The following is a 23,080-nucleotide window of genomic DNA, read 5'->3' on the forward strand; positions in this document are numbered from 1 at the left end:
CTCGGACCTCTTTCTCTTAATGTAAGATCGTGCGAAGTTGAAGATCGTCAAGTCTATTACGGGACTTAAGCAGCTGCTTTGCCACCATCGGACGCTAGGGGGCAGTGCACGTTCGGTGTTTGTTTCGCAAAGCTCTGGTGGGGCTACATGCCTACGCCTCCTCCTTCCCACGGGACTGCTTCGCAGGGGTAGAAGATGAGGGGCTTTCCTGTCCTCAGCTGATCCCCCACCCATGCCCCCCCCCCCCCACACTTCAAATCCAGAAGAGAGCAAATGAAGAATTCAAGGGCAGATCTGATAAAAAATGATAATAAAAGTAGGAATGAGCAAGTTCCCCTTTGACCCTGTTGAACATGTAAAAAATAAATACTTGTTGAAAGCTGTTTAACATCAGATAAACAGCCAAAGTCAGATCATGTCACTGTTAAAAAGATCTGCAGCACACAGGTTCTTTATTGCTTAAAGGATGGAAAGCAAAGGTTCACTTACTTTAATTTTCCTAACTAAACAGAGGCTCTTACAGTATGACTGATAAGAGCCCCCCCCCCAGTATGACTGACCCTAATAGCATGAGATGTGATTAAACACACTTCGTAAGTGCTTTGTATCCAAGTCATATCCAATGAAGCATTACACATCGGATAAGGCCCGTTTAGTATATTTATTAATTGCTTAATTATCCTGAACAACCTTTCAGTCCCCCCCCCCCCCCCATACTACAGCCTCTTTTTCCCGGCTTGTCTTCATAAGCAGCCGTCCAAGCGCTATCAGAGCCGGTCGGGACCTCATCTTGAAATACTCAGAGGCAGCCGTCCAATATCGCGGTCTTGGCATGCACCTGTGGATTTGCATAATGGTCTTTCTCGGATTTCCCCAGGGAGGGCTTGCTAAAGAGTGACCACAAATCAAAAAGTGATCTCCCTAGACTTGGAGTAATGCATCCCGTTGGATCGGTCGGGGGTTGTTCACAGGCAATAACAGTGTGGCATCTCCCCACACAGAAATACTCCACATTGTTTTGTTATTTTCATCTGATGATACTAATTCCCTGGGAAACATGTTTCTCCAGCAAATGTTCCATGTGCTGTCCCATAAACGTCTCCAGACTTGACTACAGCTTGCTTTAAGGGAGGACTCTGTGTAGCCAACATGTTGTGGAAGTCAATTTATGGGTGGTTCTTGTCCACCAATGACTTTGCTCGAAGCGGTGCCTCATTTCCCCTTTTGTGAGTCCGCCACCGAGGAACACTATCTGTCTGGCCGAAACCCTTGTTTCCAGATAATTGTCAGCAGAGAGTGGTCTTTACAGCTGGGCACACAACACAAGTGTGGTGGAGCTTATCCTGATATGAGAACATGGCTCTCTTTGAAAGTGCCCCAGGGAACACAGATCACAGAACACTCTCTCTCTCTTTCTCTCCTTCTCCTTCTCCTTCTCCCCCTCCCAAGCACACACAGTTCCTCATTACCTGATTGATGCTACTGATTAACTGCCAACTGGATTGGCTGCAGGAATTTATCATTGATGCTGATTGAACTGACTCTGGGGCCAATTTCAATCAGAGACGTTGAAGGACGCGCAGCGCTCCAGGAGCGGCCCTGGCGACGCGCTGCTCTCCCACTCTGAAGCTCTTCTCTACACAAAGTATAGATTACTGACTTCATGTATCGTGCAAGCAGGAGCGTCCAAGCCCTGGTCAGCATCAGCTGTATGGGAGTCTCTGTCAGCGGCGGTGCAACATCACCGCCGCTGTGCTCTGTGCGGATCAGCCGGCCACTTCAAAACCGTCTGGCTCAGGAGGGGGAAGTACTTTGGGTTTGTTTTTAGGTGGGTGGTCCGGTCTCCCCATTTTCCCCTCCAATATATATTTTTCGCCTTGTGAAGGCCTTTCTGCTGGTTCCGTTTATGATGTGGCGGAAGCGCGGTCGTGCGATTGACGAGAGGGATTATATGTTGCATTAGTGTGACGTACTGGGGGATGTGCGCGTCCCGGTGGTGACATTGGGCTGGCAGCGGAGGCACGAGCAGGCTGGAATCAGTACGGTAGAGCTGATGAAAGACAGCGAGTCCCTCCCCCCTCCGCACTATGTTTAAATCTTCGGAGATGTGAACATCATCACCCACATCACCGCTACGCTTGGACGAAGGAAACCCACATAAAAAGCACAAAAATAGCTAACGCATTTCTGCCGAGGCGAGTTCTACTCGGCCAGCCGGTTTTAAAGGTTTGTTTTAAACTCTTGCAGGGTAACCAATAGCGACTGCAGTCAGTGGCAAGCAGGAGCGGCGCGGTCTCCGAAAACTGCTGGTCTGCAGACAAAGTGTCCCCCAGCCAATAGCTGTCTTCCGTTATATACGACGGAGCAGAGATCCAAATTGATTCATGGGGCTAGTTGAGGGGCTGCCGGGGAGGTGCAGCAGTATTAAATTTGTTCTGTCAAGACACATTCAGAGACCTCGCAGTGGCTTCTCGAACCACTCGCTCTCATGTGGAACCTGACATTTTTGGGATGAAACCATTTGCCCCAGTTCGTTGGCCGCGTGGGGCTTTTCATACCGTATGGCCTGTAAAGTGGGAGTGAAGAGGACAAGGGTGCCGTTAAATGAAATACAGAAAAACATGCCAACCAGCTCTGCTTATTTTTGCGCGACACATGCTTGCTTCTCACCTCACTTTCTCAAATCGCCCCTTTAATCTGAAACCCGGGGTGAAGTTCTCGGCCAAATTACGCATTGTACGCATGGTTAGCTTGTGTTTGTGTATCCACCGGGGACCCCCCCCCCTTATACGGCTTCGGGTCAACGACGAGGTCGGTTTGAGTCAACCTGACGCACAATGAGGGCCTGTCTGCCCCGGCGCGGTATTAAAACACAACAAGATGGAAGGCAGGAGAAGGAGTGACAGGATGTCTGCCACCCTGAAAACAGGGCCATGGTTGGCTTAACGCCGGTCAGGAATGATGTTGGCACGGGTTGGCCATCGCGTACCGCAGCCTCCTGTGTTGCCTTTGGAGGGACCCAGGCCGGGCTGTTGATGTTGACGTACTGGTACCCTTGATCTCACCCCAGACAAGCCCTGTTCATTACGTCTCTCCATGGGCCCTGCGTCTTCAGGGAGACCACAATAGCATTGTTGTTCCATCTCCAGCGCTTTATTAAAGGAGCAGCCTGTGCCTTAGTCATCCTGGGTGTGCTGCCCTTCTGAATCACATTGTACCGCTAACGTAACCATTTCAGAAATAAGTTTGAGCAAGTAGCAAGAAATCAAATCAAGAGAACTTGGGGAACTTTATGGTCCACATGTTTTTCGAGATCAGTTCTGAACGCGTGATGGAAGTTGACGTTTGCGCACTCGAAAACGTATCGGCTTCCTATGTGTTTTAACAGGCCCGGTGTTCCTGCGATATTATTTCCCTGGTGTTTCTCATCAAGTGGTTGGGTCTAGTCCACACTACGGTCCTCCACAGCGCCATACCGCAGAGTCTGAGGCGGTGCCAGCAAACAAGCCTCCCTTTTGGGCTTTTAATTTTTGCATCAGAGCCGGTCACTGGGCATAGCTCGAGCGAATCATCACATCTACTGGTGGGGATAATAGGCGTTGTTTCAATTACCCCGTCTGTGGGCAGTGGATTCAACTCTCTCCCTTCGGTCTGAAACGGGCAGTGGTGGCGACCACAAGGGAGAGACAACAACAAAAAGTGAACACACATCTGGCCAACAGATGTAGGCTACCTGTCCCTTGTGATGGGGGTGGGGGGGCTGCAACATCAGGATTCACTATTTGTTTGCAGCTCACAGTGCAGAGCCTCATATCTAGCACTTGTAGTGTGGCCTCGAAGTCCTGATTGGATAGGAGATTCTTAACTTTGGAGACAGTACAGTACACACACAAACAAAGATGATAAGAAAGTAAATACAATTGGGTTTATGAATGATAATATTGTACTGATAAACTTAGTACCCACATGTCTTTGCTTGTCCAGCAGGCCGAGAATGAGATAATCTTGCTTGTTTTTGTCTGTTAAAGAGATAAAGATCGAGAATACATTCAATTAGATTTGATGGCTGTACACACACACACACATGCCTTAGCCTGTCTAACAGGCAGAGACTTAAAAATACCTGTGTGTGTAACAACACTGTTTCTCAACACTACATGGAACGACCGTAGAATTTTGCATTATTAGTATTCGTCCTTGATTTAATGTACTGAGGAAGCGGCCAACAGGAATTCCCCAGCCTCGTTGGCAGGGATTCAAAATCAGATGTACAACATAATAACCAAAGAGGGGGAGGTGACACCACTGCACATCCCAGCATCACTGCAGAGGCCTCTGCGGTAGACCACTGATACCGCCGTGTTCCAGGCCACACCAAACCGTGTGGGAGTAACCCGAGGAGAGCAACAGCGAATGCCAGGGATGGCGTTGGATGAGGTTCTGCCACACCTGCTAGAAACTGCAGACTCAGCAGCCTCGTGTTGCTCCTGTCCACGATGCCAAGACCTCTAAACCCGACGGGATGGCAGGGACAGCGGGACCACCCCTGCGCACGTGTGCGCGGAAAAGGGCGCGGTTGCACCGGTTTGAATGACTGGAAGATTTACTGCATCCTATTAGCTTCTGCTTAAATCCCTGCCAACATAGCCCGACAATGGCAGGCTGCCATTCGCACCCTGTCAAAACACGAACATGTTCTTTCATTAATAGCGGTAATAGATACTTGCATTCATAGAGATGACTAAGGTACCGTCTACAGGAAGGGAGAGGCACGCAAGGCCCCTTGAGAGTTTGACAATTTGTACTTTCTACCTAGCTTTGTGCTATTGTTGCTATGGTCCACTCTGGTCTCCTCATATCACAATGAGTGGATGTTCAGGTGCAGGTCCGACCAGAGCAGAACACGAGCTATACCCTGGGCTCTGCTCCCCATGTTAGAGCTGACGCAGCTGCTCTGTCCGGGCAGGATTCTCTTCCTGTAAGCGGGTGTCAGCCACCCAACGGGACCTTAATGAGGATAACATCCAGGCCACTCTGGGGAGGGGACGTTAAACGGCAGATACATGCGGTGAAATGAGAAGTGTGGGGACTGGCCCAAGGATGCGATGGCACAGGGCTTGTTTTCTTTACCCCGGGTGCGAACCCCGCAAGAACCTGAGACTGTTTATGTTTTTTTTATGTTTTTTTTTAATGGCAAGCCCTTCTAGGACCTGCAGGAGGAAGGACCCATCGGGCGGAGGGGCCATTACGCGTCCGAGAGATTATCAGGGGAGCAGGAAGACGTAAACAGCTCTCATGTGTTTCCAGCGCGAGCTCGGAGCCAGACAGTTGGAGGGCCGCAGGAGGACAGTAAACACAACAATCCAAACAGTGTACTGAACGGGCTCTCAGCTCGAACCCTGGACCGAGGACAAAGAGGACATGACATGTTCTCTCAGAGTTTGACACTGACTTTGACAATTATCCCTGAAAAAAAAGCTGAAAAGGGCATCCATTAAAAAAAATTGCTGTTTCATCCGAAAATTAGCAGAGAGTTGTGTACGTGTGTGTGTGTGTGTGTGTGTGTCTTTTGCTGCTCGGGGGGGGGAGAGCATGGTGCGATGCTCCCTGATTGGGAAGTCCAATAGGGAAAGGTATGTTGCTTTGGAATGCCTCGGCGCTCATTAAACCGCATGAGGTCATGCGATGAAGACTACGTATTGGAGCGCTGGGCTGATGGACAAGGCGGCGGCCGACATGGCGCTTGATTTGTTTGCTTCATTTGGACCAGGCTACAGAAGACGACAGCGGGGAGACTATCCAGGCTATAAAAACATCTCCCCACCCCCCCCCCCCAACCCTCTCCTTCCTTTGCAAACTATAGGCAGCCAGCCACATGACCAGCAAGCAGTTACACACACAGACACACATACACATACACATACACATACACATACACATACACGTATGCACACACACACACTTGATGATCACCATGTTTTATTTTTGTTGCCGTAAGATTCATTATCTTACGGCTCGGTGACGTGGCATAACACGTCAACCCCCCCCTTGTCACTCTTTATTGGGCCAATTAGCAAACATAACTTTTCCAGCCTTCTGAACTTCCTCACCAACGCCCCCCACATCTCTTCGGGCTCCTCGTATTACACGCCGGGTTCAGGAGTCATCGTTGTGCTAGATTGCCCAGGACCCGTGGTTTGTACATATTTTCCATCCATCCGATCCATTGCTCGAGTCTTGGGTGAGTGGACCTGTAAAATATTTGTGGCAAAGCTTAAATGATGTCAGTAAAGCATTGTAACAGAAGGACTTCCAAAATAAGTTTTTTTCTACGTGGAAACGAGTTCACCCGAAGATTTGTACGTAATTGTGTTTATGTTGTTGCCGACTACTCACTGACGCATGTATTTATTACCAAAATAAACGCAATTCATTTTTTTGTCTATTTTGCTGAGTAGCACAAGTTAATGGCATAATTTGAGCTGTTATTGAAATGAACTTGACTGTAGTGTGTCTATTTGAGATGAAATGTCCCTCGGCCACTCACACATGTGGTTGCCTCAAAATGCTTACAGAGCAAATTCTTGAGTCTGTCTCCACGAAGCGCTCAACTTCAATTCTTTAGTATTGACACACTGATCAAATACATGGATGAGGCTCCTTGCTGTGAGTCACGTCTATATTTGAAGGTTAGTCGGATGGAAAAATCTGTTGCCTGGAGGCTCTGGAACATGGAAAATATTAGCAGGATGAACACAATGACAGACTCGCTGCTCGGATCCTTTCTAGGTAGCGTTTGTCTTCCCTGTTCATTCATTAAACAGGGCACTGCTGACAATCAGTGTTGATATTTGACAGTCCTGAACTTGACTAGTATGAATGAATGTAACAGAAATTTGGAAACAATGCAGTAGTGGATAGTATATTAGTTTCTACATGACCTACAACTGTTTTTTATGGTAACTTTCACTTTTTTTTTTATGAAAATCCAATCCTTTCTGCATTAAACATACAAAAATAAATAATATTAACCATGAATATTCCTGTTGACATCGTTCAACAATGTAAAGCTGCATTACTTACGACCCAGTCACAATCCCCTTGATTGATACGAACAATTGGACATTTTATGTAGAAATACATCTGCTTCTGATGCTAATGAAAAAAAGTTATTACAGCAACCCGAGGAAGAATTATGGGGTGTATGGGTGCGAAACTAAAGAGGAGACAGGGGTGAGTCTAAGGACAGCCTCTTGGTTACTTCATAACTTGCGCAAACACGCGCCGGTGCACAGTGGGACCCTGATCCCTCTCACCCTCCATCCTGTCCATCTGATAACACCAGGTTCATTAGTGATGAACCGCTCGGGCAGCAGGGTGTGGTCAAGGGATCACCTTGGTGGTTGCCAGGGGCAACCTGACCCAGCGCTACACAGCTGTAAGTAGTTAGAGTTAATTACCAGCCTGATAGAAGCACTGAGGTGTGACATCTCCCTCGCTCACTCTTCTCACTCTTATTCTCTCTCTCTCTCTCTCTCTCTCTCTCTCTCTCTCTCTCTCTCTCTCTCTCTCTCTCTCTCTTGGCTCACTCTCTGTCTCTCTCTTGGATCCCTCTCTCACACTTCTTTGTCTATCTCTGAGAGCATAAGACACTGTACCTATCACTAGTGTCTCGACAGTTTGTCATGGGACTTGGAACCAGAAGGATGGATTGGCTTTAGGTTTTAACAAAGGCAATAGGATAAGGTGCCAAGAGGATCTTGTTTCAACTTCAAAAACCACCGTCTGCCTGTGGGCATCCTTCAGCAAGATTCCAAACCCTAACCCCTACCTGTCAATGCATGAGATGAACCTAAAACATGTAACCAAATCTCTTTGGATGAAGGTATCTAAATGACTTAAGAGTAACATCACAACCATTTAAAATGGACACTGAACACACTGAGCAGTACAACTCCCCCCCTCAAAAAGTGATTCTTCATGCCCGAGTCTCCCTCATTCATCATAATGTCCCCCTGGCCTGCAGGAGCCTGGCTCTGTGGTTCCCAGCCTCACACGGAGCCACCGGTCTCATGCTACATCCCTGCAGGCTTCTGGCACTCGGGGGGTCGGGGTGGGGGGGGGGGGGACTGACTGACTGACGACTGTAAGTACTATGGTCCCCATGCCACGTGAAGTCATGAGGATCAGCAGGAAAAGTAAACTCACCTCTTCTGGCACTTAAGGCTGTTTAGCAGCACGTCTGTCTGCGGGCTTATTAAAACTTGGCTCCCTAATGACCGTTGGCCCTTGAAGCCCGCTGCGCGCTCAGTGTCGCGGCAGACCCACCGGGGCCTCTCTTCCTGCTTCCTATGGAGCGCACGGCCTGTCCGGACGACCTGGCTACCGCAGCACCCGGCCTGGAATGCTGACGTTATGCATGTATACACGTCTTTAAGTGTGGGGGTCCTGTCTGTCACCTGCACCAGTGCTTCACGAAAAGCCTGACGTGTAAGACGTGGCAGAAGGCCATGAATGAGTGAATTTACCGGGGGCATCCGTGTCTGGGCCCCAGGCGCCTTATACTTGTGTGACGACAGGTCAACTCCGGTGAGAGCGGCGTCCTCCCTCTTCTTCATCTAGTCACACTCTTTCTTCTTCTTCCGCAACGTGGAGCAACACGGCCATAAAAAAGGTTTCATTGATTACCACGCTCGAGGGGGACAGAAAGAGCGTGTCTGTGACACCGCCGCTGCTGCTGACCTATTGACCTCAGGGGGCCGCAGGGTTCCCCGTCTCGCTCCCCCCCCCACCCACCCACCCGCTAATTGTAGTGTTGTTACGATTTGTTCCTTCTTTCATTTTAAATTGCTTTCAAAATACCTAACCTGAGGATGGGGCGCTGAGCAGAGCATTCCAAGGTCGTATTCTCTAAATGGGGCTAGGTTTAATGGCTCAAGGAATAACACAGTTATCATGCTTAATCGTTAGCTATGCCGGCCGAATTGACCCCGTGCAGGGGGTCAAATCGATCATGACTTGCTGGCAGTACTTCCCTGTTCATTGGGAGCAGTGTGAGGGCAATTTCTCATTGGCATGACTCTTGGTGAAAACACACAATAAACCTCGGTTTGCCACCTAACCAGGCATGAGGCTCTTCCAGCAGTGACAACGGTTAGCATCACAAAGGTAATAGAAAATAAGGGTTTGTTTTCCCTTGGGGGCGAATTCATTTGTGAATTCAACAGTTTAACCTCAGAGGAACGGCTACCTAGTGGCTAGACTACAAACTATTAACGCATGCCTAATTCTCGAGCTGTGTTGTTGAAGAAGTCGCGTGTCATCAATGACTCAGTCCCGAGTGAGTCAAGAGCGGGCAATGTGTGTACGGACTCATCCATTCCCAGAAGAGAGTTTGTAAACGCACATTACTCAGCCCCAGCATGGCCTTAACACCAAAAACAACCCAGACCAGGAATCCTTCCTTCTTTTTTTCAGAGGGGCCGTCTGACAACTATGAAATGGTCGGGCTTTGGGGTGAAAAGTACGGCAGGAACCAACAGATGGTGATTCATAACCGAGCACGTGTTTTCGGTCCCAGTACATCACAATTACTGTCAGACGTGGGCCCGGGCTTCAGTTGACAGTACGGAGAGTAAACTGTAATTTGGTGCTGGGGCTCCGCTACCAATGCGTTGTGCCCGCGAGTGCTTATGATACAGAACGCCCCCCTGAGGGTATGTTGTTGGCTTCTTGGAAAACAAGCCAGGTTGAGGAGTGACTTTAGAGGAAATCTTTGGGAAACCAATACATCAGAGTTAGAGGGAATGGGAGGGGAGGGGGGCGGTGTACCTTGGAGGAATGTAGCTGATGATATACTGAAATGTGAAAGAACAGCTTCACACTCGCATCTCATTTCACGGGACACCTCATTTTGGTGGAGCGTTTGCACTACTAGGTGAAAAATCGTAACTTTTTCCCAGAATAAGGAGTAATGGTCTTTTACATCCCCAGCCTAAAATAAGAAAAATACAATTTCCTTCATACGGTCTCTGCGGCCTTCATTAAAACTCAATGAAAACTAAGAGGAAATAGTCTCCATGTAGTTTCCCTAATGCGGTGGAAACTAAAAATAAACACATATACTTATTTGAAACAGTGAGACTTTCAATTATTTTTCTTAATTCAATCATTCCATTATACACAGCAGCAGTTACTTTGTTTGCATGAACTTGGTTAGAATGATGTAGTATAGGAAAGGCGCTTTACAGCGCCAGGCGGTTGGCACCATCCAAGCGCGGCCTTGTTCCCGCTCCACTCGTATAAAGTATTCTGTCTAATCGTCCTGGTGTATCCCTCCTACCGTCAGTTATTAGCTAAAGCATTTATGGAGCTGTGGTGGTGAAGGATGCCATCGGTTGCTATAAGAACTCTTCCCAGTTCTTGGAATGGCCTTGGAGCCATGGAAGGGAGGTGCAGGCCAACCAGAGCTGCAGAGCAGAACAACAGGCTAGGTGAGGGCATGCAGGGACTGGGCTAATAGCTTGGCGAGCGCGGCATGGTCTTCAGGTCGCTTCGGGTCCAAAGTACTGAGGCTAGCGCTTCTTAAAAAACCTGCTGATCTGGAGGCGGAGAAGTGCTGAAAAAACGGAAACATAGAAGAACCAAAAACAAAAAGGAAAGGAAAGTAGTTGAGCGCAGAGGAAATGTGTGCTTTATCACACGTCTTATTTCACCCCATCGCCTCCTTTCCTCAATTGTAGATTCACCTTCAAGGGGAAAAAGCCAAAACGAGTCCTCCTGTCACTAGGTCTTCAGACTTCCTAAAGGGCAGACTCCAGAGTCTCCTTCCCAGCACACAGTTATTTACTAGTGGCTACTAATGCTCTTCTGATTTACGATGGGTCAGGATTTTATGCACGTTTGATGGTCTCAGGGTGAGTCGGGCTAATGAATGAAAGCGCCTAGACTTGGCCCACGACTGGGAAAATGCTTGTAGCTCGGAGAATTTACAGCAGGGTCTTATTTCACCTAATTGGCAAACAGCACGATCCACCCTTTGAATCTTCTCCAACAATATTTTCTACACCGTGCAATGACATTATTCCCAATCTTTTCCTCAAGATGGTCCCTTCAGTAAATCATAACTAAAGACTACCCATGCAGATATAAAAGAGAGGGAACTGGGGACTACCGCACTGCATGGTGATCTGGTGAGATTACACTCCCTTAATGGAGATCAAATATACATTTTTTGACTCGCCTGATAATAAATAATAGTGAGGATGTCTTTCAACCGTTTATATTCCAGTGCTACCTTAAACAACAGGTCTTATCCAGGTTGTATTCCATGGATGCAATTCTTACCCATAACGCTACACACACAACCATGGTTAAAGCAGGGTTTCGCATATCTGGGAGGGTGGGTAATTCTAGGTCTAGGAATTATTCCAGGTAAGCTCCCCAATGTTAACAGAAGTATGCGAAAGACTTTGAGCTCTTCTCCCACGAATCATCCAGCTGCCCAATCACATGGGAATGAAGACCATGTAATTATCCACATTTCATTCTCCAACTATCAAAACTGTCAGTAAAAAGGCTGCGATGATCATCACACGTACACACACACACGCACACTCTCACACACACACACACACACACACACACACACACACACACACACACACACACACACACACACACACACACACACACACACACACACACACACACACACACACACACACAAACACACATACTAATAAAACACTCAGGAAAGAAATATAATTTTGTGTGCTGTGTTGTGTTTCTTTTAGGCCTCTGGTATCTGGTTTTGCATTCCACAGTGTTAGACATAAAATATCTAATAAGTATCATATCAGACACACAAGTGTAGTATGTTAGGGCTGTTCTTCTTTTCGAAAGGGAATGAAGGAGTTATTTGGAACAGGAAGTTTTAAGCTCAATTTAATAACCTTTCCTGGTATGTAAGGAGTTTTGTATGTTCCTCGGGGCTAAATCACATAAGAGTTAGAAGAGAGAACGCTTTGTTAACCACTTTGTAACCTTACAACTTACACTTAGTGCTACCAAGTGAAAGAGCCAATCCTTCATCTCTGCAATAATTATGGCCGCATTTTAGGCTAATTCAATTTAGAACCAAGAAGCATCGCCAAATAGTTCTGGAGAAAAATTAAAATGTGCAACATTTGGACCATACCCCCCTCCTGCAGTTATTGAAGGAGGGTTCAGATATTGTTCAGATAATATTAACAAGTTCAGATATTGTTTTCACAGCAATATGCGGTCAATGTCTCCCGTGGCTGATCGGGTTACGTCAATCATCTCAGTGCAGAAACACACAAAGCTAGCGTTTGCGGACCCCACATTGAAAACAGTAATCACGAAAAGCAAAGTACAAGAGCCCGTCTTGAATAAAGCCCATATGACCCCCTTCCACGACCTTGGATTGGCAGCACCTCCTTCATAGAGGCTGGGAAAGACCCCGGTTGGCCTCGAAAGCCATTAAAGACTGAGCTGGACCACTGCTAATAAGCACCAGTCGTCCACCTCCATCTTTAACTTGTTCCTTATGGCTCCTTCCTCCTTGCTCATTTTGTTCCACGTACATATTTGACTCTCATCAAATAGAGGTTTCATTGAGATCTTCAAGGAGAAACAGGAATGAATAAGCGACATCAGTAAAGCATAATGCTAATTCAGACTCCTGCCGAGAGTGTTTTCGGGGCCAAAGCGTACGTCATTGATTTTTACCGAATATGTTTTGTATTCCGTCCTCCGTGGTTGTCCGGATTCTGTCCGCTGCCCAGTCTGAACAATATCAGCCTTATGTTCGCAGCCGGGCAGCAGGGAATTGAGCCCAGCATATTGATGCTAATGGCAAAAGGTAGCTTGTGAAAAAGACTGACCTTCCCAGTTGGTTGCTTTCCATTCAGAGTAACCACAAGGGACTTGTTCACATGGAACGCTTACCATTCTGCGGCCAAAGCGTAGAATGTGCTCTTGATCGTTTTTTTTAAGTAATGAGGGTCTGACAATCTGGGTGTAATGATACCGTTTGGCTTTCTAATGAATGCACTTGACCTCTAACCTCCCAGGCACCACTCAACGCAGTCCATGGCGATGATGTCGTCAGTCTTTGTGAACTCGACTAAGTGGATGTAAATGTGTTCTCGGCAGGGAAAACCATCTAACATGGAGTGCGTGGAGAGATTTTTCTCCCTTAAAACAACTGACTTCAAGACGTCACACTTGCAACTTACCTGTCCGGGACATAATGTGTTTCCATGATTCATGCTCCATGACGCAACTCCGTCTTTATTCAATGATAGTATTCTAGGAAGAGCATAAAGAAAACAGCCTTTTGACTTTCATTCCCTCATGCATGAGGACATGCACAAACCCATGCATGCTCTCTCTACCCTCTCTCTCCTTCTCTCTCTCTCTCTCTCTCTCTCTCTCCCACAAACACACACACACACAAACACAGGCTACAGCCACGTGTAATTAGACGAATCGTCAGGAATTTGATATTTGTTTGTTTGTTGATATTGCCCGGTTCTTTGCAGGAAGCACTGCTGTGAAACCAAGTTTTAATTTGGCGCTGCATTAGGAATATAATAGGAGTGGCTTAGTTGTTGTGCCAGACTTTTCAAAAGACTCTTTGTGTGAAATGCTGATACATAGCCAGAGACATCCTCCTGGTTTGCTTCCCAGAGTCTCACCAGATGCGGAGCATTGTGTCAAATTGGGTCGCGTGAAGTCCTAGCTTCATAACGTGGCTGGCTACCCGACATATCCACTGCACGCACGCACGCGATACGTGCCTTAACTAATCAAACTAATTCACAAACATACTTAAGTTAAGTATAGCAGGGGGACACTCAAAGCCTAGCCCCTTTAGACTTGTTTCAGATTGCTACATAGCAAGAGTAAATCCCCCCCCCTCCTCCCCACACACACACACACAGCCTCATCACTGTTAAAGTCACTGGTATCAACTAACCAGGAATGGGAGAGTGAGAATGCAGAATGTACCAAAGCCCTTTTCAAGACAACAGTAAGGAATGCCCTCTATAACTGAGACCAGCCCGGGCCCTGCCAACCTGGGGTATGGAATGAACCCATTGGACGGTCCATAAGACAATTGCATCCCCTCCCCCTTCTCATTATATTTCTGATGGGCTGTGGGACCAATGTAATCAGCTGTGGCATACTGTCCAGGCCTTGACCAACAGTACACTCGATATACGATTTCCTTTGAAGGTCCAAGAGGGGAGAAGGAGAGAGAGAGAGAGAGAGAGAGAGAGAGAGAGAGAGAGAGAGAGAGAGAGAGAGAGAGAGAGAGAGAGAGAGAGAGAGAGAGAGAGAGAGAGAGAGAGAGAGTAAAGAAGGGCTTTCTTTGAAAAGTAGGTCCCACACGCACACACGCGACAATATACGTAGGTTGAACCTCAAAGTCTTCCTCGGCAAAGCCTGATGGAAGTGGGATGATATTCTGCCCAACAATAACCCCTAATTAAATTGTAATTAGCCGTGCTGTAGCAAGCGGCCAGGGCCACAGACTCACCGCCATATCCGCTGATGTGTGTGTTGGACAGCCCAACAACGAGTGTTGACAGTTCTGGCTGCGGGGGGACCAGTCTGATGACAGAGTGGAGTGCATCTCTGTGGCTGGAAGCGGAGAGCCAACCCCTCACTGGGCTGCTTGAGATCTTATGGGAGAGAAGAGGGGGGGAAAAAACGTGTTGTTTCCAGACAGGGATGTGGGAAAGTGATGATGCTGCATGGAGGAGAGAGGAAGATGAATGGGATTTGTTATGTAACTAAACCAGTTTTTGCAAGGTTTCTGATTAGCGTTAACCGTGAGCTTCCCATAAAGTTTACGAGTTACTACTGTTCACACAAACACTGTAAACCACGAAACGCCTGTTATGCATCGGAATACCCATAGCTGCAATAACGCAATAGTTGACTGGAAAAGTAGGCTAATTACCCAAGCAAGCATATGCACCGAATGTTGAAAGGGAAGTGCTTGATGAGGTTTACAGTCATGTTTTATTGTCGGGATGACGAATCTGCAGCTGCGATGCAGTCGTTAATTACAAACATCATAGGCCTACCAGCAAACGCAAATATAAATAGAATTTCATGCAAAAGTTCAAATTGCGTCAATGGGTGCCTTCTGTAATCCAACATTTTACAAGCGTGCAACGGAATCGATTAAAATGTCCAAGTCGAGGCGAGTCATTTATCTGGAAGTGAAAGCACGCATGAGCACTTGGAGGAGTGTGTGTGTGTGTGTGTGTGTGTGTGTGTGTGTGTGTGTGTGTGTGTGTGTGTGTGTGTGTGTGTGTGTGTGTGTGTGTGTGTGTGTGTGTGTGTGTGTGTGTGTGTGTGTGTGTGTGTGTGTGTGTGTGTGTGCGCGCGCGCGGTAGTAAATAAAGCAACAACAAGTGGGAGTTTCTTCGCGTAAGCGCGAAGAAACTCCCACTTGTCGGTAGTGTGGAGCGAGCGCAACCCTTAACAGCGATTCCCGGTAACTTCGCATCCAAGGAGGTGGCGGTCACATCCATGGCATCGAGATTCAAACCCTGCATCTCAAACCCTGCCTCTGATCCCATCGGGTGGTTAGCCTAGTCGTCTTGCCTCACGAGCCTCTACAGAGTTGTGTTTCTCTCTCTCTCTGCTGACCGTTTTCCCGGTTAAACCAAAAACAATACCGTGTATTTGGATTAAGTAGAATACCGGTGACCTTTATTGGTTTTATTTTTATTTTGTCCAGAGCGGGAAAAGGCTTTCTTAACTTGGCGCGCGTGCTGTCCCCTTTATGAGACGCATGCTAATCAAGTCATCCCGCGCGAGCCTCACCTGACGTGATGATGAAGAGCGGTCCAGACGTCGTGCGGTCTCGCGAGGGGATGCCTGCTTGCTGAAGTTTTGGAACAGTTGGGAAAGGGTTGGAACAGTTGGGAACAGTTCTTCGCACATTTTTTTGTGGAGGTGGTTGTAAACAATTCAGCGCCTTTCTTTTCTTTTGAAAAGCGGTCCCATTTTCGAGCGGTGGTTTCCATAACATTTCGCAGTCCAAGATGGACCGCGTTGGCGTCACGTTGTTGATGCTTCTGTCACTGGCGCTGATGCGACTGAGTGACAGCGAGAGACAAGAATCGACGGGAGGTACGAACGATGGTGCGAGCGCCGGGGCGCTCGTTCGGGACCCGCAGTCAAGAGTGAGAAGTCAAGGCCATTTAGCAAAGCGAAACGAAGACAGCATGTCCTCCACTAGTAGTAACCTTAACGTTTACGTTAACGTTAGCGAAACTTCATCCGAATCGCTCCCAAGGCACCCTGCGCGCAGGACTCCGGAGAACGAGCACGAGCCCGAGCGCGCATCGCTTCTTCCACGAGGTAGTAGTAGAAGCAGCAGACACGCGCCCATGATCAAACCGCTTTCCCCTCACGGGAAGGACCATTCCTCCCGGGACGGCTCGGCTCCTGCTCCGCGAGACAGCGCGCCCCGCGCCGCGAGACAGGTCGCCCCCCATTCATCCCAGTACAGGTCCCGCGTCAACCACAGGCAGGCCAGCAGGCACACAAGACGGCTTGCTGGGTAAGAACAGGATGACCCAGTGGACGTTTGTCTGATGTCTAGAGATACAACAACTCTATTAAGTGCTTTAAAATGTTTAGAATTTGTTGGTAGACGTGATGTATTGTTCAATCGCAAACTTCCAAGTTAAATTACTTCCATGTCATAAATAACCCCAACTTCCCGCATAATGTAAAGTGACCCGTGTAGTATTGGCTCAAAGACGAAGTCACTGTAATTTTGCTATTGGTTTTACAAGATGCCCACTAGCCCAGTTTCAAAATCCGTGGCTGAGTCCAACAGATTATCCCCGGGACAACTTCCAGAGTTAAAGCCTAACAACAGCACCCGAATAATGCAACACTTTTCACAATGACGTTTCTCATGAAATAGCCAGAATTGTATGCATAGATGCATTCAACCATATCCCCATATTCCTCCGTCCATCCTCATATTTTCATTCAATGAGAGCATACAGTAGTTAATGACCTGGACTTATACGTTTGAAATAATGCCGGACGACAATTTGCTGCAGGTGTCTTTACCAAAGCGCTGAAGTGGAAATGGGATATTGATTGGTTTAATCCGATCCCTCGAGCCAAATGAAAATGCTCGCTTTAAAGTCTATGTTAAGCCATATGTTCCGTATTGAGTCTGATTTGTCCGAAAGAGATTCATAGGCCTTTATTTTTTATTTGTGGATCACATTTGGGTTAGCAGTTCACATGGAAGGCATTTATTTTGAAAACGTGAGTAAGTTTATAGGTCCAATATTTAGTCAGCTGTCCTTTCAGGGCTGCAAGGGCGATTCAAGAATATTTAAATTGAAACTCTGCGATGTTGACCTCTTGCTTCCCCCTCCCTTTTCATTGAACATCCTGACGGGTTAACGTCAATCTGTGGTTGGCAACTTGAATGCAAATCTTTATAACTATGAGTATATTCCGATGTACTGTATGTGTATAGCATGCATACAGGCATGTGTTATAAAAGTATTCATAACACAAGAGTATTCTATCATACAAAACTAAGAAATGTTCCATCATCCTGATGTACTATATTTACTGTGGTGTAGTGTGAATCCATTTTTTTACCTTCAAAAATGGTGCTGAAAAAATTGCATAATTTCAGTTCAAAACAGAATAAAGATGGTATCACATACATCTTTAGGAACACCTACCTCCCGGTTATTTGCAATGTGTTTTGAAACACCCTCCAATGCATTAGCTTATGGTGAATCATCTGCTGCTTGTTAGCGGGAGTGTGCTGGGGACACATTTCCTCTCGGAGTTCCACTCGTTCATTTACGACAGCCTGAGGGGCTGGCAGCGCGCTCCGTTCACCTTTCTTTCCATTCTTTCCATTGGATGCTGGGAGCTCCAGAAACAAGGAAGGTGTATTGTTTTTTTCTTTGGAGGAAGTTTTTCTGCTTTCAGTATTGTTCATGCTGAATGCCCACATTTTATCTGGGAATAAAGAAAGAAAGATGTGAACAAATTATCTGACATTATAATTAGTCTTCACCCTCTAATGTTGGCAACCTCAAACCTTGAACAAATTGGGCTACACAATAACAGCTCCAGTTCTGGTTGTGTATCTTTTGATGTAGTAGCGCTGTGACAACATTAAGCCACAAGCTGGTGTGATGTGTTGGATTTATGCAGCGCTGAGGCTGCCAAGGAAGGGCCTCTGTGACCTCATGTCATTCCAGCCACTCTTCAATCCACTTTTATTTACACTCAGGTCAAAGAGTCAATACGTGTTAGAATCTCCCATCAGCGGGAATCAGACTCACCAACCGTAATACCTTTTGAGCAGCTAATGACATATAGATTTATGCCAGCACTAGCACTTACCCCCAGTTTGGATTCACTTTCCCCCTCAAGTAGCCCCTTGTATTCCGGTATCCCTCCCCCCACGGACCGTGAAATCACCTTGCAACACAATTATGGGTAAAAAAAATACCTGTAATTGAATCAATAGTTTTTTTCAATCTATATGCGTATCACAGACACAGGGTGTTTAGGGCCTTGCCTTTCTCTGATTATCCCTGCATGGCGGAGGCAACCTTGTAATTGTTATCACATTGGTGTTCCCTGCTGGGAGAGCAGCGACGTGTGGGCCCGTCCGTGGGCAGATCGGCTTTCAGGGTATACCCCAAGAATGATATTGAATCAAATGCACTTAGGGCCAAACCTCTGAGGTGTTGGTTCTGAGGGTCAAACCGCATCAGATCAGCGTGCAGCTAAAACAGTCTCTTAAAAAACACAGAATGCAAGGGATTGAAGCCATCTGTTATGTTAGGAGGTCACTGCTCGCACTTCGGTAATATGACGATATGTTATGCGTTGAGCAAGTTAACCAAAAGCAATATTGTGTTTGTTTATCTCCACTCATGATGTGTGTTGTATAACTGTGTCTCTTCTCCTGGGCAGGCCTAATGTGTGTGGAGGTCAGCAGTGTTGCTCTGGATGGGCCCTCGCCCCAGGAACCAACCGCTGTATTAAACGTGAGTACAATCATCCTCTGTCAAGCTCCAACACGGCAGTCAAGTTTTTTCGGTGCATGTGTTGTTTTTTTCTCTCTGTTGCACACGCTTTTGTTGTCTCTTAAACTCTGCGCGTGTAGCAAACACTTGGAAGAGGTCTGGAAGCAATTCAGCCAAACCAGAATAGAGAGACACCTCACTGGGTTGGTGGAGCCCATCGTGACTCATAAAGAAAGCAGAACGTTGAAGCCTTAAAACATAGGATAATCGAGGAAATGGCTGTAGTGTAATGCAGAGTTGCCCTGGGGAAAATCCTCCCATGGTGTTATTGCCCTGGAGTCATATTTTGCTCAGTTCATGTGAGATCCTAGCAGGGTAATGACCAACTCTTAGCACTTGGCTCTCTTCCTCCTTTAACAAGTAGAGCCCTTCATTACGGGTGGAACTGTTGCCTTTTTTATTTGACCACAGCAATACGAGAGACCTTAATTGCCACTTAATTAAAAGTGGGAATGGCGTAAATGAATAATTGGGCACTTTTTAAGAGTGCAGCCTCAAGAAAGCTTAAAAAGGGATCTCTTAGTGAGGGCTTCTGTATTTGGAAGCTGTGTAGGGGGTCTAAACCAGCTGTGATTTAAATTGCCTATTTTATATGTAGAATGTGTGTACACTTATACACACACTGAGGTCAAAGCTCTATTTGCTGACGACTGCATGATCCATTAAATGTTGTTGACTACCGTATTTTGTTGCATACTGAAATAACACGTTAGAATCTGAGCTATTTAAACAATCCTTTCTTTTTACGAGCTTGGCATTTGAAACCCACACTGCCACTGGCGGTATGGTGCAGATAAGTGCTTCTCTCTTTAGCTTTCAGTGCCTTTCTGTGTGTGTGCCTATCTCATGGACACAACAAAACCCAGGCCAAAACAGACCGAGAAAGTTCTGATACACTACACATAGAAACATTAGCTTTAGCTTTAGCTGAAACATCAAGCCCCTCAACCGAAAGGACTTTATCGCCCATGCCAACTGATGTGGCATGGGTGATAAAGTGGTCCTGGCGACCTTCTCCTTACATGTGTTATACCCGGCCAGGGCTCACAGCCTTCTGCTTTCTCTCGAGTCCCAGGAAAAGATACCCTTACTAATGTGTGTAAATTACACATAACATGCAGTAGTTTGCCAAATACTTTGGCTGGGCCAGAAGGTAACATGTCCTATCTAACGTAGCTTTGTTAAACAGAACACATCTGAGGAGCATGCCGCTCCTCAATCCAACCATCTGGAGCCTCTTACTGCACATGGCCTCCACCCGGTTTTACTGTGGTCTCATCAGCTGAGTAAATCCTCTGTCCGACTCCTGGAGCCCCAGGGTTAACCAGGTGCCACCCAAGACCCTCACCATGACTCAGAGGGTACCTCTGACACGGTAGACCACCACAGAGATCCAAATATCCACACAATCCCGTTCACTGTCCAGACCCCAGCGCCAGGCAGGTTTATAAGGTCATGGCGGCATGAGCAAACTTGTTTATGGTGCTGAGCGAGGGTGGGGGGGGGGTGGGGGGGGGGGGGGGGGGGGGGGAAGTGAGAGGAAGAAACCTGTTGACTGGGGAGTGAGAAACACATCAATGCCTGAGAAATTCCTCATGAAAGGATTTAAGTAACGTCTAGTATGAAAAGTGTCAGCTGCAGACTTCACCAACAACGCTGGATTAAGTGTCAGGGCTGAGTTATGGCTCTACTAACAATACTGCCTTGTTCGATTAGGTTGAACAAATATGTGACAGGAATTGGTTTGCAAGTGGTGCGGGGTGCACAGTATTTAGCAATGTGTTTATGGAGGTCTGTGTCTGGGTCACTTGTTGGACTGGTTCACAGATTGTTTTCTGGCTCTCTGACGTCTAATGGGTTTCGCCATGCCGTGGTGTGTCTGGTGCAGACTCTCCCTGTGCTCTTTCCACCCTCAGGACGGATGCTTTCCAGACTTGTTTATCTGTATATTCAAGGAAATTCTTTGTGTTGGAGATACATGACGTTTGTTTGATAGAACGACTTGAAATACAGATGATAGAACAACTGTGTCTTGTTTATTTGTTTTTCCGTTGAGGTTCGCCCAACTTAATTTGAGCAGAAGGGAGGGAAGGGTGGCGACCATGATGACCTGTACAAATGTTGTCACTTGGTGGGTAGACAAATATTTTCAAGTAAATAAGTTGTGGTCAACCAAATAAAAGCTAAATGGCATATGATCACTAGCGGTTAGGATCGTGTTAGTCTGGTTTGGGGATTGCCAGCAGCTGTAGCAAATAACCTTGTTGATGGACGTGTAAAGGTTGACTGCACTAGACCTGCAGTCTGTCGTTGACACATTGAAGGCGTTGCTGCTCGGCTGTGTTGTTTGGGTTTTGGCCATGCGACGGAACCAAACAGAACTCTTAACATGGAAGAATGTTTTCTCTGAAATTCTTATGGTTATGTTTGCTGTGTCTATGTCTGCTGAGGTCAAACACTTGATGTAACTATTCAAACAGTATGGCTCTGAAGATGGTGGTGGTGGGTGTATTTCTTCCGTACCCACTGTTTATTGGTAGGATAAATATTTTAAGTAATTAGGTGAATGTATTCAGTAATGTATGCTGACGATTATATTATAAACGATTTTATGTAAAATGCTAGCGAATGACAATCCACTTTGTTGTGGATTGTCGTTCGTGGAGTCAGTATGGTTTAGTCATACTATGATATTATTCGTTTTTGGTCGTTTATTGGGAATCTTATTAAACTACATTACCAATACCTGTATTTGAGAACCAAAATACATGTTCTTTCTTCAGATGAATATATATATTTGGATCATATTCGACAATTTATTTATTGTCATCGATTCAAGTATTAAAAAGTAGCTAAACAACATCCACACATGTTGTGTTATATGGTTAAGAACAGTTCCTAGGTATTAAACAAGCGCATTGGTATGGCCCAGGTCTCCCAAAGTCACTAATTATCAGCGTCACCTAGGAATCGTAGGTTCTCCCTACAAGGTACCTTGTAGGGGTGTAACGGTACACAAAAGTCACAGTTCGGTACGTACCTCGGTTTTGAAGTGATGTTACGGTACAGGACGGTATGGTTCATAGTTAAGGGGATCATTTAAAAAAAATGCTTGTTTGTCAACAACGGAGAATGGCCGTAGATCAGCAGCGATGAAAACAGATAGACTTGGCTATGGCCTTTGCTTTTCTGAATTCCCAGACAGGGGTTGTTGAAATAGTGTCGTGAGCTGGGTTTTCTTTCACATTAACGATGATAGTAACACCTTGATGGTGCCTTTTCAAATGTGTGTGCATGTTAAAGTGCTGTACGTAGACACGGAGAGCCCAGTCGTTAGCCGGAGAGCCTGTCGGAGACCCTCTCCGTAGCTTACGTGCGCATCCAATATTTGTTTATCTATCCATCGACGCAACGGAGACGGCAAGGGCTGTGATTGGACTCTAACAAAATTATTTCCGAAATCACTTCTCCGATTTGACTCTGCACCTTATTTACTTTGCACATGAAGGACCAATAAAACACCAAATAAGATTTGAAAAGCTTTGGACATTTATTTACAACACTACTTACATGGTTTGTAGTCAACATATAAGATCGAACTGCATTGCGTATCCGACATCCCAACGGAGAAATGCGAATGCTCGAGGGTTCGCATCGCAAAACAAGCCTCTACATTTGCCATAATAACGCCATGTACGCCACATTTACGCATCGCGGTCCACCTCCGTAACCACCCAGAAGTGCCTGTTCCGTGACGGTTCGATACAAATACGTGTCACCAAATCGTTACACCCCTAGTACCTTCTAACAAAAAGGTGCATACCCTACTACACAGAAAATATATATTTCAACGGAGGTCTAATTCCCAACAGCACAAACGGCAGCTGGCTTTCATCTGCAGCGCTCGTAAAATCCCAGATTTTTTTGGGGGGCTGAAAATC

At 46.5% G+C, this 23,080-nt stretch overlaps 1 protein-coding gene and 1 long non-coding RNA gene across 3 annotated transcripts in view; one reads left to right on the forward strand and one right to left on the reverse strand.

The window, feature by feature from the left end:
* Window positions 1-5,982: 5,982 nt before the first annotated feature.
* On the reverse strand, window positions 5,983-16,336 carry LOC130382384 (uncharacterized). 2 transcript variants are annotated; one of them, XR_008895563.1, is made up of 3 exons: window positions 15,871-16,336; window positions 14,570-14,714; window positions 5,983-6,251 (listed from the first exon to the last, which is right to left on the reverse strand). It is a non-coding gene; the product is annotated as an uncharacterized LOC130382384 (long non-coding RNA). The 2 variants fall into 2 exon arrangements; XR_008895564.1 differs by lacking the exon at window positions 15,871-16,336 and adding an exon at window positions 14,996-15,074.
* LOC130382383 (latent-transforming growth factor beta-binding protein 2-like) overlaps window positions 16,053-23,080 on the forward strand; it is an 88,477-nt gene continuing 81,449 nt past the window's right edge. Inside the window, exons 1-2 of the mRNA XM_056590096.1 lie at window positions 16,053-16,612; window positions 19,027-19,100. Of these exons, the coding sequence (XP_056446071.1) occupies window positions 16,092-16,612; window positions 19,027-19,100 (595 nt within the window). The 5' untranslated portion in view covers window positions 16,053-16,091. The remainder of the gene's footprint in view (window positions 16,613-19,026; window positions 19,101-23,080) is intronic.

Source organism: Gadus chalcogrammus, chromosome 5, assembly GCF_026213295.1.
Source record: "Gadus chalcogrammus isolate NIFS_2021 chromosome 5, NIFS_Gcha_1.0, whole genome shotgun sequence".
Classification (NCBI taxonomy): domain Eukaryota; kingdom Metazoa; phylum Chordata; class Actinopteri; order Gadiformes; family Gadidae; genus Gadus; species Gadus chalcogrammus.